This window comes from Haliotis rufescens, unplaced genomic scaffold (assembly GCF_023055435.1).
Source record: "Haliotis rufescens isolate VD_foot unplaced genomic scaffold, xgHalRufe1.0.p SCAF_4, whole genome shotgun sequence".
Classification (NCBI taxonomy): Eukaryota; Metazoa; Mollusca; class Gastropoda; order Lepetellida; family Haliotidae; genus Haliotis; species Haliotis rufescens.
This window is the reverse complement of record NW_025964112.1, coordinates 57,265,522-57,283,346: the sequence shown is the minus strand read 5'-3', so window position 1 is coordinate 57,283,346 and position 17,825 is coordinate 57,265,522. Positions and strand designations below refer to the sequence as shown.

General features: G+C 39.6%; 1 protein-coding gene across 1 annotated transcript in view; it reads left to right on the top strand.

Annotated features, from left to right (window-relative positions):
- The first annotated feature begins 519 nt into the window (after nt 1-519).
- Nucleotides 520-17,825, top strand: part of LOC124114372 (3-hydroxyisobutyrate dehydrogenase, mitochondrial-like) — a 31,941-nt gene continuing 14,635 nt past the window's right edge. The window contains exons 1-3 of the mRNA XM_048381765.1: nt 520-631; nt 2,642-2,791; nt 10,818-10,935. Coding sequence (XP_048237722.1) covers nt 550-631; nt 2,642-2,791; nt 10,818-10,935 — 350 coding nt within the window. The 5' untranslated portion in view covers nt 520-549. The remainder of the gene's footprint in view (nt 632-2,641; nt 2,792-10,817; nt 10,936-17,825) is intronic.

Below are 17,825 nucleotides of genomic sequence, written 5' to 3'. Positions count from 1 at the left end.
ACATTGATGAAACATGGTGTGCAGGCCCAGCATATGAGTGCCCAAATACAAACAAACAACTGTAGGTTAGAGTTTTGTTTGTTTGTTTGTTTATTGTTTAAAGCCACACTCAGCAATATTCCAGCTATATGACGGCGGTCTGTAAATAATCGAGTCTGGACCAGACAATCCAGTGATTGACATCTGCATCAATCTAAGCAGTTGGGTTACGATGACATGCATCAACCTTGTCAGCGAGCCTGACCACCCGATCCCGTTCGTGGTCTCTTACAGCAAGCATGGGTCACTGGTCTTAAAGTTAGAAAGGAAGAAGTTAGAGTTAGGGGCAGTGTGGTAACCTCGTGGTTAAATTAAAGCGCTCGCTCGTCACGCAGAAGACCCGGGTTTGATTCTTCACATGGATACAATGTGTGAAGCCCACAGCTCCACTTTAACATTGCTCACAGTGTATGGCATTTTATGTGCGCTTCGGAAAGGGTTATCCCGTTTCATTAACCCGCCGATAGGGGGCACAAAACGTCCTTGACACACCTCCGTGCGGCAGTCAACATGGCATTGAACCGGTTCTCTCGCTTCAGCATTCTCTCTGTTCGAACATCAAAATGCACATCATTTGTGCGCTTGTTTTCAGGTATATTTAATAGGTTCTAGGCATTATTACCATTTCCAATATTTATGCAGCGTGACACCGTTCATTTAATTGGCATACCCAATGATACCTGGCTTATTCAGTGAAGCGTAACTTATGAGTTCGTGAGCATGTCGACGACGGTCGAATAGAATCTATCAGCTTTTCTATGAAAATCAAAGAAAGTATGAGAAAAAAGGTACTCTAAGATCCCTTGCCTTAGCTCTGTCCTGTTTACAGACATGTCACAGTCCATAAGACAGCGTGGAATACAATATTTCGTCCATAATTAATATTTTTGTTATGCAAACGTTGTTCCTGTTTTACTGGCTATAGGCACCTTATTTATTTGTTAATAGCTATGTCATACTGCCAAGTGATTGGTGAGGAACTCTAGAATGTCTGCTGACCACAAGGTACTGACCTCCTGACAGTTTTATTACAAAAAAATCCTTCTATGTAAGGATTTTTTCTGCAAATGGCACTGTAGTAGCCTATCTCTGTTGAAGACCTCAGCTCAGGTCTGCCGGTGTGGCTATCTCGATCTTCGCTGATGTTAAGTGCCTCTCTGATGATTAGGGTTATAGTTAGCTGTGTTAGGGTTAGCGGGGTACTCAGTTCTATGACAGTCTATCGATCCCTATCCCTTGGACCTACTTTCTGTTCAAGCACCCCGTTTATGATCATTTGAGTTCGGTACCCCGTTTTAATCAAATGCTCTTTCACAATCCTTAGGGTTGGACACCCTGCTTACTGAACACCCCTTTATGATCCTTAGGGTTAGTTGTGCGTTAGGGTTAGAGCTAACTCGCCGCTTGAAGAAGAATGTTATTTTAGGTAAATCTGAATTGTTTTATCACATTTCCGAGTTTCTTTGAAATACAGTTTCATTGGTGACACGGTAAGGTGTTACCACAGCTAATTTATTGAACTCATTATCCCGGCCTACTCATCAAAGGTTCTGTGCACAAACTATGCTGTCGATCAGCAGTGAGCTGTTTAGCTAGTAGCTCTCAACAACAAGAGAGCCTTAATTATGGGTAAGCCTTGCTTTCGAGAAGGATCACATCTTCAAATGATACCAGCCAGCCCACCAGTTGTCCTAGCATGGATTTTGAGCATTGAGCTTTTGAAGCCACGAACATTGTCTATCCTGGCTTCCTAGCTTCAACCTGGCAACACTGGTACTCTACTCCCAAGAAAATAATTGACAAAAACCTGCGTAACAAATGTTGCTATTGTAACCAAGTAGTAGTTGACAGGCTATGTAACATGAGAGGCAGTCAAGACACTTAGCCTTGTAAACACTTAGCTGTAATTCTGTTAAAGTATGGGGGTCACACATGGATCCAGAGGTGCATTGCACTGCATACTGAACATATATGTATGGGTAAACTTAAGGTGATAGGTATACTAGATATGTATTTACAGGTTTGTACAATGCCATTACTAATTCACTTGGTGCTATGTTTTCAACAAAAATGGCACGAATACAAAATAGATAAAAATATACCGGTATATATCTTCACAGATTATTTTTGAATTGAATTATTCATATAGCTATCATGGATCGGAGACTTGGTGACTTGGTTAAATGATGGCAATGATCGTGGCTCAGAATATTGATCAGTGGATTGTCTGGTCCTGACTCGATTATTTACTGCCTGTCATCAAAAAGAGCTGAAATTGTTCTGAGTGTGGTTAAACAACAAACAAAAATGAATGTTCCTGCGTTACATTTGTTTGTTTGTTGTTTAACACCGCACTCACCAATATTCCAGCTATATGACGGTGGTCTGTAAATGATCAACTCTGGACCAGACTATCCGGTGACTGACATCATGAGCATCGATCCTCCAATTGGGATACAATGACATGCATGAACCAAGTCAGCAAACCTGACCACCCGATCCCGTTAGTCGCCTCTTACGACAAGCAAAGTCGGCTTTTACGGCAAGCATGGATTGCTGAAGACCTAATCCTCTTCCCTAATCTTCACGCGCTCCGTTACAGGAAGTGCTCCTCTGGGCAGCCAGCAACCGGTGGGGTTTATTGGCTTGGGACTGATGGGCAACCACATGGCACGCAACCTCATCAAGAAGGGCCACCCCCTCATTGTGTATGATGTCTCCAAGGATTCTGTAGAGGGACTACGGAAAGATGGTGAGTCATGCCAGTAACCATCGTGGTGGTAACACCGACTCTAAGTTTGATCAAACTTTGAATATCCTTATTCAATGTAATGTAAATGTTTAAATATATTTGGGTGGATCTGTTTCAGCTTCGGTGAACATGAAACATGTTTAATAGAGGTGTGTATGTATTAGGGCTGGGACGATACACCAACCGTGAGATCCGATATATATCATAATACCTTGTTCACGATACGATACGTATCACGCTACTTGTATGTGCTTAAGCCATCTTTTTCCATGACAGGATGGTCAAATAGCTGGCACACTGACGATTTACGGTTGGCAGTGTCAAGTAATACAGTGGATGAAAATATTTACTTTTTCACTAAATTTTACCACTAATTAGTGTTTGGTGAACAACCATTAAAGTAAACGTTTAAGGTATGAATCAATATTTTTTACTTAGTGTGGGACTGTGATTGATACTTGTATTGGGAAGTAAAAGATTGTGATGCATTGGTGTATCATCCCACCACTAGTATTAACATGATTAATGCTGAAAAAATATCTACACTGAACAAAAAAAATATTTTTATGAAAATGTGTGCTCAATCTTCACCACAAAAAGTTATCCCCAATATTAGTTGGGGTTTTTGTTCAGCATGTTATGATTATTGCAGTGTAAAGAAAAATCTGTTTTTTATAAAGACTAAATGCAATAGATGTAACAGATTTGTCAATAATACTACTTCTTGCTATATTATTAAATAAGTATGCCGAAACTATTTCAACAGAACAAATCCTTACTACAGTAGCATATCATTAATAACTATATTCACTGCAATCTCTTCCTCTCTTGTGCCTTTTGGTAATTGTTGTTTCCCTGCCTTGTGTTCAGCATTAGGGGATCAAACAAGGACTGGTCGGTTTGGAGTCCGTATACTGTATCTAAGTGGGGTATTCATGTTAAACTGCGGCATGGTGTCTCCAAGGGCTAGCACTATACAACCAGCATTAGTCTGGAGTAGTACAAGCAACCACACAAATACACACACTCATGAAATCAGATGAGCTTCTGAACCACTGGTGCTGTTGCTTCACTTCAGGGCTGGGACAAGTCCAAATTTACTACCAGGGAACTCAGCAAGTTGGGCCATGATGCATCCAAATAGGGCTGGGACGGGTCCAAATTTACTACCCGACCCTACCCGAGTACCCGCTGTAGATATTTAGAGATAGGTACAAACTGTCGGATTTGGAAAAGTTTGACCGTAGCCTTGGCAAAATGTATTCAGATACATGTGTAAAACGATTTGGTCATGCATACACTGAAGTTTAATGCATGAGGTTTTATCTTTATTCAAACATATAAATGTAAGAAGGAATGGGTGCATTGTCAGAAAGAAATGGGAACATTAGTGTCTTATATTGTAACCAGAGTTTTAATAATTTTTGTCATTAAACAATTTATATATATCACGTGACTAACCACGGGTCCGGGTAGTTCTGTGGGTACCCAGGTCCTACTCAGGACCCACCCGACCCGAGTACCCGAGTTACCTGTCCCAGCTCTACATCCAAATGGTTGTTTTATATCCAGACTGAAAGCTTTAGCAGTGTTTCTATTGACTGTTTTGACCAGTAAAACATAACAGTTGGCTTAAACCCGAGACTTCTGACATCATCTGTACTGAATACACTAAGGCTAAAAAAATAATAATAGCATGTTTCATTTTTATTTCGATTTTCAAAAAAAAAATTTAATATTAATACTTAAGAACAATGTGATCCAATATAGCACATAGTTACTTCCCTTTACATGCACGGGTGGTTGGGTAGCCTAGTGGTTAAAGCGTTTGCTCGTCACGCCGAAGACCCGGGTTCGAATCCCGACATGGGTACAATGTGTGAAGCCCATTTCTGGTGTCCCCCGCCGTGATATTGCTGGAATATTGCTAAAAGCGGCTTAAAACCAATCTCACTCACCCACTCACCCACTCACTCACTCACTTAACATGCTCACTGCTTTACTACGCATCTCGTGTTATGGTAATGACCTCAAATGGAGTTTGTATGCTTGTTTATGTATGGGCCCTTTCCCAGGTTGATGGTACACAACTGTTCATTTGGATACATGGGGGGCACGGGTGGCCCAGTCGTCTAAGGCGCCGCGATTCGCTGTGCAGAGTTGCGTCCCTTAGGCATGCCAGAAACCTATGATTGTGGGTTTGAATCCCGTTTCTCCCCGATTATGTTTCTAGGTTTGTCAGCACCATACCCGTGCTCGTGGGTTTCACCGAAGTGGTAAATGTCTGAGACCTGCATCACTTCGGGCGTTCCTCCCACATTAAGCTGACACGCCATGATATAACTGGAATACTGTTAAAAGCGGCGTTAAACCAAACTCACGCACTCACTCATTTGGATACATACTAGTTTGAACAGGCAAAAAAAATAACAAAAACACCTCCCGTCCGCACTATATTTTCAAAAGTTGTTGCCTCAGAACCGATTCTTTTATTTTTTTAGCCTAAAATGTGAGTATATTGCACATGCCTCCCAACTTGAAGGGATTTCGAAGTGGACAATGCTCTATCTATGTTTGTGGATTTGTAATGAATGTAATGTAATTGATACAAATGAAACTAGCAAGGACGTGTATGTTTAGATACTGCCTGCCATGCAACTAACAGTTGGGGCGGTCAGGTAGCCTAGTGGTTAAAGCGTTAGCTCGTCAGGCCGAAATCCCGGGTTCAATTCCCGACATGGGTACAATGTGTGAAGCCCATTTCGGGTTTCCCCCGCCGAGAGATTGTTGGAATATTGCTAAACCCAAACTGTGAGTGAGTGAGTGAGTTTGGGTTTAGCAATATTCCAACAATCTCTCGGCGGGGGAAACCCGAAATGGGCTTCACACATTGTACCCATGTCGGGAATTGAACCCGGGATTTCGGCCTGACGAGCTAACGCTTTAACCACTCACAACTAACAGTTAAGAAAGTCACCAGAAACACTGTATTAGATTTTGTGAAAGTTTGGCATTAACAGTGCTGTGCCAATGCTAAATTGTGCTCCAATGTTGTCACAGTGTTCTTTGACTAAAATTGGACACCAGTGATGGCATATTGGGTACCAGTGTAGGAATTAGTTCCAAAGCTCACTGCCCAGGAAGGTTAGTTCACAAACAATATTTGACTTGCCCTACTTTATGGCTACAGTCTACATATTTTGTGTTAACCAGATAGTATTCTGTGTGTTTTGAAATCATTACTCTTCGCAACGGTGATGCTGCTTCGCTGCTTCGAACTTTACATTTGTCTCACCCTTAGGGTGGTTTTTATGGTGTCACACACCTCGCTAATAATGCATGTGTACAGTGTGCAGCAAACACCCAAGTTACCACTGCATATGGGTCAACTTTGATATGAAATGAACACACAATGCCATTTAGAAAGTTTTGTTTGTTTGTTGTTTAACGCTGCACTCAGCAATATTCCAGCTATATGACGGCAGTCTGTAAATAATCGAGTCTGTACCAGACTAAGGGTAACTATTGGTCTGGAAATCACTATTGCGATAACTATTGATATTGAAAGAAACTATTGCAACAACTATTGATATTGCAAGCAACTATTGTGATAAATATCGATAGTTTTCAGTGTATCATTATAGATGGATTTTAGGGTTGAATTAAACCTTGGAACTGAAGTTTCCTTTGAATGTGATAACCATAGCAACAAATAAAAAGTAAAGTTTGAGATATGACAGATTCATTTTTCTTTACCCTAATAATTTAAGAAAAAGAAACTTTCACATTACCATCTGCAAATTACTACCACTTATGATCAAATGAAAAACAAATTTGAACAGCATTGCATGTATTTTCTTGATATGGTAAATACAATCGAAACTATCGTTATTCCTACCTGAAATACTATTGATCGGAAACTGATTTAACAATGTGCTTACCAATAGCAATATATCGATATTTTGATTTATCATGACACCCCTATACCAGACCATGCAGTGATTGCATTTAGAAAGCGGTCAAATGTGACAAATGTTATATTTGGGATAACACTTTGTTAGTAAAGTACAGATTCTCATACTTTTTTAGGGTTGAGTCCCAGAGTGATGCACCTAATCGCCAGCACACAAAATCATCAACCTAACCCACTCAGCCACCGAGGCTTCCACAAAATGAAAGTCCGACAGCTGATAGTGTAGTTAAGAGTCACTGGCATTTGGCTGGCAGCAGGCAGCTATTTGACAATTGAATGGGTACCAGTAGTTTTCCTTGGCTCATGCTGAGCACTCCTATCCCATTATCTAACATGTGATTCTGTGTGATAATATGTAAACTGATCTACAATGCGATATCATGCTGTGGCATTATTTGATATAATTGTATGTCTACAGGTGCCATATATCACACTGTGGCATTTTTTTGTATAATTGTATGTCTACAGGTGCCATATATCACACTGGCATTTTTTTTATATAATTGTATGTCTACAGGTGCCATATATCACACTGTGGCATTATTTGATATAATTGTATGTCTACAGGTGCCATATATCACACTGTGGTAGTATTTGATATAATTGTATGTATACAGGTGCCATATATATCACACTGTGGCGTTATTCTATATAATTGTATGTATACAGGTGCCATATATATCACACTGTGGCGTTATTCTATATAATTGTATGTCTACAGGTGCCATATATATCACACTGTGGCATTATTCTATATAATTGTATGTCTACAGGTGCCATATATCACACTGTGGCATTATTCTATATAATTGTATGTCAACAGGTGCCATATATCACACTGTGGCATTATTCTATATATTTGTATGTCTACAGGTGCCATATATCACACTGTGGCATTATTCTATATAATTGTATGTCTACAGGTGCCATATATCACACTGTGGCGTTATTCTATATAATTGTATGTCTACAGGTGCCATATATATCACACTGTGGCGTTATTTGTTATAATTGTATGTCTACAGGTGCCATATATCACACTGTGGCATTATTCTATATAATTGTATGTCTACAGGTGCCATATATATCACACTGTGGCGTTATTTGTTATAATTGTATGTCTACAGGTGCCATATATCACACTGTGGCATTATTCTATATAATTGTATGTCTACAGGTGCCATATATAACACTGTGGCATTATTCTATATAATTGTATGTCTACAGGTGCCATATATATCACACTGTGGCGTTATTCTATATAATTGTATGTCTACAGGTGCCATATATATCACACTGTGGCGTTATTTGTTATAATTGTATGTCTACAGGTGCCATATATCACACTGTGGCATTATTCTATATAATTGTATGTCTACAGGTGCCATATATCACACTGTGGCATTATTTGATATAATTGTATGTCTACAGGTGCCATATATATCACACTGTGGCATTATTCTATATCATTGTATGTCTACAGGTGCCATATATATCACACTGTGGCATTATTCTATATAATTGTATGTCTACAGGTGCCATATATCACACTGTGGCATTATTTGATATAATTGTATGTCTACAGGTGCCATATATCACACTGTGGCATTATTCTATATAATTGTATGTCTACAGGTGCCATATATCACACTGTGGCATTATTCTATATAATTGTATGTCTACAGGTGCCATATATCACACTGTGGCATTATTCTATATAATTGTATGTCTACAGGTGCCATATATCACACTGTGGCATTATTCTATATAATTGTATGTCTACAGGTGCCATATATCACACTGTGGCATTATTCTATATAATTGTATGTCTACAGGTGCCATATATCACACTGTGGCATTATTCTATATCATTGTATGTCTACAGGTGCCATATATCACACTGTGGCATTATTTGATATAATTGTATGTCTACAGGTGCCATATATATCACACTGTGGCATTATTCTATATCATTGTATGTCTACAGGTGCCATATATATCACACTGTGGCATTATTCTATATAATTGTATGTCTACAGGTGCCATATATCACACTGTGGCATTATTTGATATAATTGTATGTCTACAGGTGCCATATATCACACTGTGGCATTATTCTATATAATTGTATGTCTACAGGTGCCATATATCACACTGTGGCATTATTTGATATAATTGTATGTCTACAGGTGCCATATATCACACTGTGGCATTATTCTATATAATTGTATGTCTACAGGTGCCATATATCACACTGTGGCATTATTCTATATAATTGTATGTCTACAGGTGCCATATATCACACTGTGGCATTATTCTATATAATTGTATGTCTACAGGTGCCATATATCACACTGTGGCATTATTCTATATAATTGTATGTCTACAGGTGCCATATATCACACTGTGGCATTATTCTATATAATTGTATGTCTACAGGTGCCATATATCACACTGTGGCATTATTCTATATAATTGTATGTCTACAGGTGCCATATATCACACTGTGGCATTATTCTATATAATTGTATGTCTACAGGTGCCATATATCACACTGTGGCATTATTTGATATAATTGTATGTCTACAGGTGCCATATATCACACTGTGGCATTATTCTATATAATTGTATGTCTACAGGTGCCATATATCACACTGTGGCATAATTCTATATAATTGTATGTCTACAGGTGCCATATATATCACACTGTGGCGTTATTTGTTATAATTGTATGTCTACAGGTGCCATATATCACACTGTGGCATTATTCTATATAATTGTATGTCTACAGGTGCCATATATAACACTGTGGCATTATTCTATATCATTGTATGTCTACAGGTGCCATATATATCACACTGTGGCGTTATTCTATATAATTGTATGTCTACAGGTGCCATATATATCACACTGTGGCGTTATTTGTTATAATTGTATGTCTACAGGTGCCATATATCACACTGTGGCATTATTCTATATAATTGTATGTCTACAGGTGCCATATATCACACTGTGGCATTATTTGATATAATTGTATGTCTACAGGTGCCATATATATCACACTGTGGCATTATTCTATATCATTGTATGTCTACAGGTGCCATATATATCACACTGTGGCATTATTCTATATAATTGTATGTCTACAGGTGCCATATATCACACTGTGGCATTATTTGATATAATTGTATGTCTACAGGTGCCATATATCACACTGTGGCATTATTCTATATAATTGTATGTCTACAGGTGCCATATATCACACTGTGGCATTATTCTATATAATTGTATGTCTACAGGTGCCATATATCACACTGTGGCATTATTCTATATAATTGTATGTCTACAGGTGCCATATATCACACTGTGGCATTATTCTATATAATTGTATGTCTACAGGTGCCATATATCACACTGTGGCATTATTCTATATAATTGTATGTCTACAGGTGCCATATATCACACTGTGGCATTATTCTATATCATTGTATGTCTACAGGTGCCATATATCACACTGTGGCATTATTTGATATAATTGTATGTCTACAGGTGCCATATATATCACACTGTGGCATTATTCTATATCATTGTATGTCTACAGGTGCCATATATATCACACTGTGGCATTATTCTATATAATTGTATGTCTACAGGTGCCATATATCACACTGTGGCATTATTTGATATAATTGTATGTCTACAGGTGCCATATATCACACTGTGGCATTATTCTATATAATTGTATGTCTACAGGTGCCATATATCACACTGTGGCATTATTTGATATAATTGTATGTCTACAGGTGCCATATATCACACTGTGGCATTATTCTATATAATTGTATGTCTACAGGTGCCATATATCACACTGTGGCATTATTCTATATAATTGTATGTCTACAGGTGCCATATATCACACTGTGGCATTATTCTATATAATTGTATGTCTACAGGTGCCATATATCACACTGTGGCATTATTCTATATAATTGTATGTCTACAGGTGCCATATATCACACTGTGGCGTTATTCTATATAATTGTATGTCTACAGGTGCGACAGTGGCAGCATCTCCGGCAGAAGTAGCTGCAGCCAGCAGCAACATCGTCAGCATGTTGCCGGAGAGTGTCCATGTCGAGACAGTCTATGCCGGGGACAATGGTGTCTTCAGGTCAGTCCACATGTCATACTTATCATGCCTGCTGTCCCAGGTGTCACTCTCTCAGCACCCAATCTTCACATGCCACACTTATCATGCTTGCTGTACCAGGTGTCACTCTCTCAGCACCCAATCTTCACATGCCACACTTATCATGCTTGCTGTCCCAGGTGTCACTCTCTCAGCACCCAATCTTCACATGTCACACTTATCATGCTTGCTGTCCCAGGTGTCACTCTCTCAGCACCCAATCTTCACATGCCACACTTATCATGCTTGCTGTCCCAGGTGTCACTCTCTCAGCACCCAATCTTCACATGTCACACTTATCATGCTTGCTGTCCCAGGTGTCACTCTCTCAGCACCCAATCTTCACATGTCACACTTATCATGCTTGCTGTCCCAGGTGTCACTCTCTCAGCACCCAATCTTCACATGTCACACTTATCATGCTTGCTGTCCCAGGTGTCACTCTCTCCGCACCCAATCTTCACATGCCACACTTATCATGCTTGCTGTCCCAGGTGTCACTCTCTCAGCACCCAATCTTCACATGTCACACTTATCATGCTTGCTGTCCCAGGTGTCACCCTCTCAGCACCCAATCTTCACATGTCACACTTATCATGCTTGCTGTCCCAGGTGTCACTCTCTCAGCATCCAATCTTCACATGTCACACTTATCATGCTTGCTGTCCCAGGTGTCACTCTTTCAGCATCCAATCTTCACATGTCACACTTATCATGCTTGCTGTCCCAGGTGTCACTCTCTCAGCACCCAATCTTCACATGTCACACTTATCATGCTTGCTGTCCCAGGTGTCACTCTCTCAGCACCCAATCTTCACATGTCACACTTATCATGCTGGCTGTCCCAGGTGTCACTCTCTCAGCACCCAATCTTCACATGTCACACTTATCATGCTTGCTGTCCCAGGTGTCACTCTCTCCGCACCCAATCTTCACATGTCACACTTATCATGCTTGCTGTCCCAGGTGTCACTCTCTCAGCACCCAATCTTCACATGCCACACTTATCATGCTTGCTGTCCCAGGTGTCACTCTCTCAGCACCCAATCTTCACATGTCACACTTATCATGCTTGCTGTACCAGGTGTCACCCTCTCAGCACCCAATCTTCACATGTCACACTTATCATACTTGCTGTCCCAGGTGTCACTGTCTCAGCACCCAATCTTCACATGTCACACTTTTGCCGGCTCTCACTCTCACAGAACTCTGTCTTATACACAAGGTCACCATGACTTTTTTCAAGGTCATGGGAAACATTGTACCAACTTTGTGTTTGATAGCAAGATATCTCAACAAACGCTATGGATTTGTTTGTTGAAAGCTTTATTTGGTTTCTTTCTATGTTCTGTAATGTTTGTAGTTTGTATTTGACAGATTTGGATTTTCTTTGCATTTGGTGGCAATTATTGTTTAAGATCCGATCCCATTCAATTATGGTGCCAACTTAGTTTTCTAAGAAACCTGAATTTCTTAAAGGAAAAGGGAAGTGAATGTTTCAAGCATGTCAAGTACAGTGATTACTGTATCGGTCTGCGATTCTAGCCAATTGTCCCAATACCAAGTCTGGTAAAATTCTGTTCTGTGTAGGAGGATCAGCCAATTAAACTCCATGTGATAACACTAATATGACAATGAGGAACACTTTTTGGCACTGATTGCAGTATGGAGAAGATATGTTTATTTTCCTAATGTGTCCCTTTACAAATGTGGTGTCAGACACAGATGATATGCTGGTGACACACTCTCCCAAACTGTATTAAGTCTTCAAGTTCAGGGGGCGGTGGGGTAGCCTAGTGGTTAAAACGTTGGCTCGTCACACCGAAGACCCAGGTTCAAATCCCCATATGGGTACAATGTGTGAAGCCCATTTTCCGGTGTCGCCCGTCCTGATATTGCTCGAATATTGCCAAAAGCGGTGTAAAACCACACTCGCACACTCACTCAAAGTACAGAAAGCCTTTGAAACTAATGAGATTGCCATTTATTACTGATGAGGATTATTCTGATCCTGTGTCACCTCCAAACAGAAATAAAATTTCAGTTAAAATTAGCTGGGAAGCCAGGGGCTGATCCAGGATTTTTATGAGGGGGGTGTTTTGCTTGGGAAATTGGTACCCTCGTTTGGGGGTGAGGCGGGGTGGGGTCCACTCAAAATATCACAAATATGATATGTAAACCATTAGTAATTAACCAAATATGTGATAATGGTTAGTAACATTATGTTTTTTGTTTGTTTGTTTTGTGTTTGTTTGTTTCGTTGTTGTTGTTTTTTTGTGGTTTTTTTTTGGGGGGGTAGGGATGGGAATGATTATTATTATATGATTTATGTGTGCACATACCAATATTTACTTTTGCAACTCCATAAACACAAAAACGTATTGAAGTCAATTCTTATAAATAAATATATGAGCAATAACAACTTTTCAGACTACTTATTTAATTATAAACACAAAAATAATTGTAGACCACAGTTAAAATCAGCGACATTGTTCAGTACAGTACACAAGCCCTGCCCATTGTGTTATTAACCAGTCAGGAAACAGCAGTCCGTTAGCAGGCACAGTGTAAAATTTGTAAATTTGTTTGATTTTTGGATACATAAACACACAGGAATTGCTTAGAACTAGGATCAAATGCCGTGGAATCACTTGAAATTTATTCATAGACCATGATCTGATGACAGTTGCTTGTGCACTGTGTGTGTGTTTATATGTATCATGGTTAGGTCATTTGAAACACTAATTGGAAATTAACGAAATTTGACTGGAAGCATCCCTAGGTGGTGGGGATTCAGAATTGTACAAATTGAGGGGCTGAGGGGCAGGGCCAAAAAGGAGTAATTTGGCGTTATTGTTTTAAACGACTTCTTCTCTGAAACTAAGAGATAGGTATCAACCATATATGGTTTGAAGCATTCTCTGGTGGTAAGAGGGGGCACGAGTGGCCCAGTCGTCTAAGGGGCCGCGATTCGCTGTGCAGAGTTGCGTCCCTTGGACACGCCAGAAACCTATGATTGTGGGTTCGAAGCCCGGTTCGCCCCGATTATGTTTCTAGGTTTGTCAGCACCATACCCGTGCTCGTGGGTTTCACCGAAGTGTCAAACGTCTGAGACCTGCATCACTTCGGGCTTTCCTCCCACATTAAGCTGACACGCCGCGATATAACTGGAATACTGTTAAAAGCGGCGTTAAACCCAACTCACTCACTCACTCACTCTGGTGGTAAGAATTCAAAATTGTACAAATGGAAGGGCTGATCACCCCTCAAGGGGCTGAGGGGCAGGGCCAAATAGGGGTTATTTAGCTATATTGCTTTAACCAACTTCCTCTCTGGAGCTAAGAGATGGTTATCAACCATATTTGGTTGGAAGCATTCTCCAGTGGTGGCGATTCAAACTGGAGAAATGGAGGGGCTGAACCCTACCCCTACCACCGACCACCGGTGACTGAGGGGCGGGGCTAAAAAGGTAATTTGGCAATATTGCTTTAAATGACTTTTTCTCTGGAACTTAGAGATGAACATCAACCATATTTGGTTGGAAGTATTCTCAGGTGGTGGGAATTCACAATTGTACAAATGGAGGGGCTGAGGGGCGGGGCCAAAAAAAGTTTATAACTTGGAGTTAAGATCCCCACCGTATACATGGTATAACCATATGTACAATTGAGAGTATAATGAGAGGAATGCACGTACGCTACCAGGACTGGCCCTTCTGTTCATCTGTCCGTCACTCCCAAAGGAGATAGAAGCTTAACCATAACATGCAAACCAATATCATCCCCACCCTATAATAAACAGATACATTGTATACATTTGATTGTTATGAAGAGAATAATACCTTTAATATGATTTATCCTGGATCACAACATGGAAACGGTTCAGATCTTTATGCTACATTTGTATCTAGAGAAATACACATTCATGCTGTCGTTTGCCACCCACCACTTTTAAATGCTTACAGTCAAAATTACGAAATATTTGCAGTATTATATATACTACTCAAAAGAAGTTAAGGATCACCCGATTCTTTCATATTGGTAAAGTTAATCTGTCATGGCATGAGAGATTAACTATAGTAATATGAAAGAATCAGGTGATCCTTAACTTCTTTTGAGTAATATACATGTACAATGCAAATGTATTTTTTGTCATGATTGATCAAATATCCAGGTGAGCGATACAGGCCCTATGGGCCTCTAGTTAATCATTGGGACATTATTGAGGAGAAAAATCAGATTTCCAAGTTTGAAGAAAAGATTTATTTGATTTGCAGTTGACATCATTACAAACACCAAGATGGTATATATATATAAGTTATAACCCAAGGCCTGTGTGACAATGTGGAACATTGAAGAAAAATCAAATATGGCTGTTACAAACTGGTTTCATCAGAAACACTTACAATTCAAATCTGTTCACAAACTTGTAGCATATCTTGTATTTGCTACAAACATCCAGATTGTGTACAAACGTAATGGCTTCATTGTACACCTAATAATGTGGTTTATAAATAAATGCGCAATCAGTGTATTCACTGTATTGGGCATTGGGACATGTTTGGATGCTCTCTTCAAAATGTCCTCAAATCCACATATTTGAATTTAGCCAGTTAAGTGTATTTCTAATACCATGGTTACACAAAAAGGCAAGAAAATCTTCAGCCATTTGTTGAACACCTGATAGTTCTGAAAATTTTACTAGTTTGGAAGTTGGTCCCATCCATCAATAAAGGTTGATACAATGACAACTCACAAAGTGAACATCATCTGTTGTTGATTGAAACATTCTCAGGCACTCATATAGCAATTATATGAAATATATCACCTACCTTTTGGCTGAAGTCTTGGAGAGGCTGGTATAAGAGTTCTTCACATAACAGGCAAATGTTGCTGGCAATTAGTCTTATATATGCACCTAACTCCCCCTTGCTGCACGTATCCACGAGTCTGGCGCGATCTACCAAAGGTTGATTATCACCTGAAGCTGCATTGAACAAGGACAGCAGGCTAGGAATAGCATCAATCAATGTATGTAAGTCAAGTGGTAACCAACACCGCCACACTGTTGAAAAGTTTACTGTGTCCCTGTACAGAGATTTCACAACAGACGTGTCGTAATAGGATATAGTCATGATTTTGGCAAATTTTTATTGGACATTCTTTTATGTAGATGATGTATGCTCGGGTACTTTTTGGCCTGCTGGAAATGTCAAATTGTTCAGTTACAGAAAAACATGATAAGGATCAGACATGTTCAAATGATTGTCAACTAACAGTAACCTTTTTTTATCTCAACTGATGAAAGTCAAGTGAGCTTTAGTAGTGGCCTGTTTGTCTGTCAATGGTCTTGCGTCAACCGTCATAGAAGTCTTCTCCTCAGAAACCACTACTAATGATGCTGAAACTTCACGTAGTTGTTCCCACCAATGAAGACACTCCAATTTGGTCACAAGGTTTGATGGGTACAATGTGTGAAGCCCATTTCTGGTGTCCCCGCCGTGATATTGCTGGACTATTGCTAAAAGCGGCGTAAAATCAAAACTCACTCACTCACTCACAAGGTTTGAATTTGATTTTCAATATAGCCACCGTGGAAACCATTTTGAAAAATTTCTTTTGGCCATAACTCTGGCAGTTATGTTCAAAATGTATTGAAATTTGGCACTTGTGTAGTAGCAGTGGTCACATTAGATATGTTTCCTCTTTAGCGATATTTCAAATTTAGACCTTGATTTTCACTTAGACCATCTTTCTCAGTTCTCTCAGAATGCATTCACTTTCTCTGTACACATCATCTCATCACAGGGCTCAATTTATAAGACATGCACCAGTGAAACCAATTGTTGAAAAAGACAACCTGATATTTATGTCTGCTTGCACCATGTGCAGGTAAAGAAAATTCAAACTTGTATCTGACTTCCTCTTACTTGTGCGGCGGTCGTGTAGCCTAGGGGTTAAAACATTCGCTCGTCATGCCGAAGACCAGGGTACAATTCCCGACATGGGTACAATGTGTGAAGCTCATTTCTGGTGTCCCCTCCTGGGATATTGCTGGCATATTGCCAAAAGCGGCGTAAAACCATACTCACTCACTCACTCACTCACTCACTCACTCACTCACCCACTCACTCACTCACTCACTCACTCACTCACTCACTCACTCACTCACTCACTCACTCACTCTTGTCCACACAACAACGATCTGTGAACACACTCCATACCTCTAGGCTTTTTTTTCGTCACACTACATCACTAATCCCTGTGTTACGTGTAATTTGTCATGCTTTCTTGGGCTTTACATCATCAAACTGTGGGTACTTTTAAACTATGTGCACATGTTCCCATAATGACTGTTTTAAAAATCCTGACAGTCATCAGAGACCTGAGATGTTTTACAATAAGACCAGTTCATGTACAAGGTCATGAGCCCTGCATCAGCTTCTTGTCATTACTATTGTCTATATCTTTTTAGAAAAATTATGGAAATCTGATATACAATGTATATGAAGCTAGCTGTGGATAAGTTTGGGTTGTTTGGGGTTGGTGTGTTGGTTTGCAATATTTTAAGTTTAAATTCTCTCCAAATTTATATTAGGCTCTGTAGAGGTTAAGGAGCACTATTTCTTTCATATTGCTATTGTCAATCTCTCATGCCACGAGACAGTCTTTTATTCCTCTTGTGAGGTATGTAAGGATATTTTAGTTCATGACGTACAGTAGCACTTATAAATGTTGCTTCTTGGACTCCTTCCCTCCATCCCTTTAGGACATTTTTTATGACAATCAATGTCCAAAAGAAATGGACCAATCGGAAATTGTGCTATATAGGTTATGATGTATATATATATATTTGTGACGCACTCCGAGACA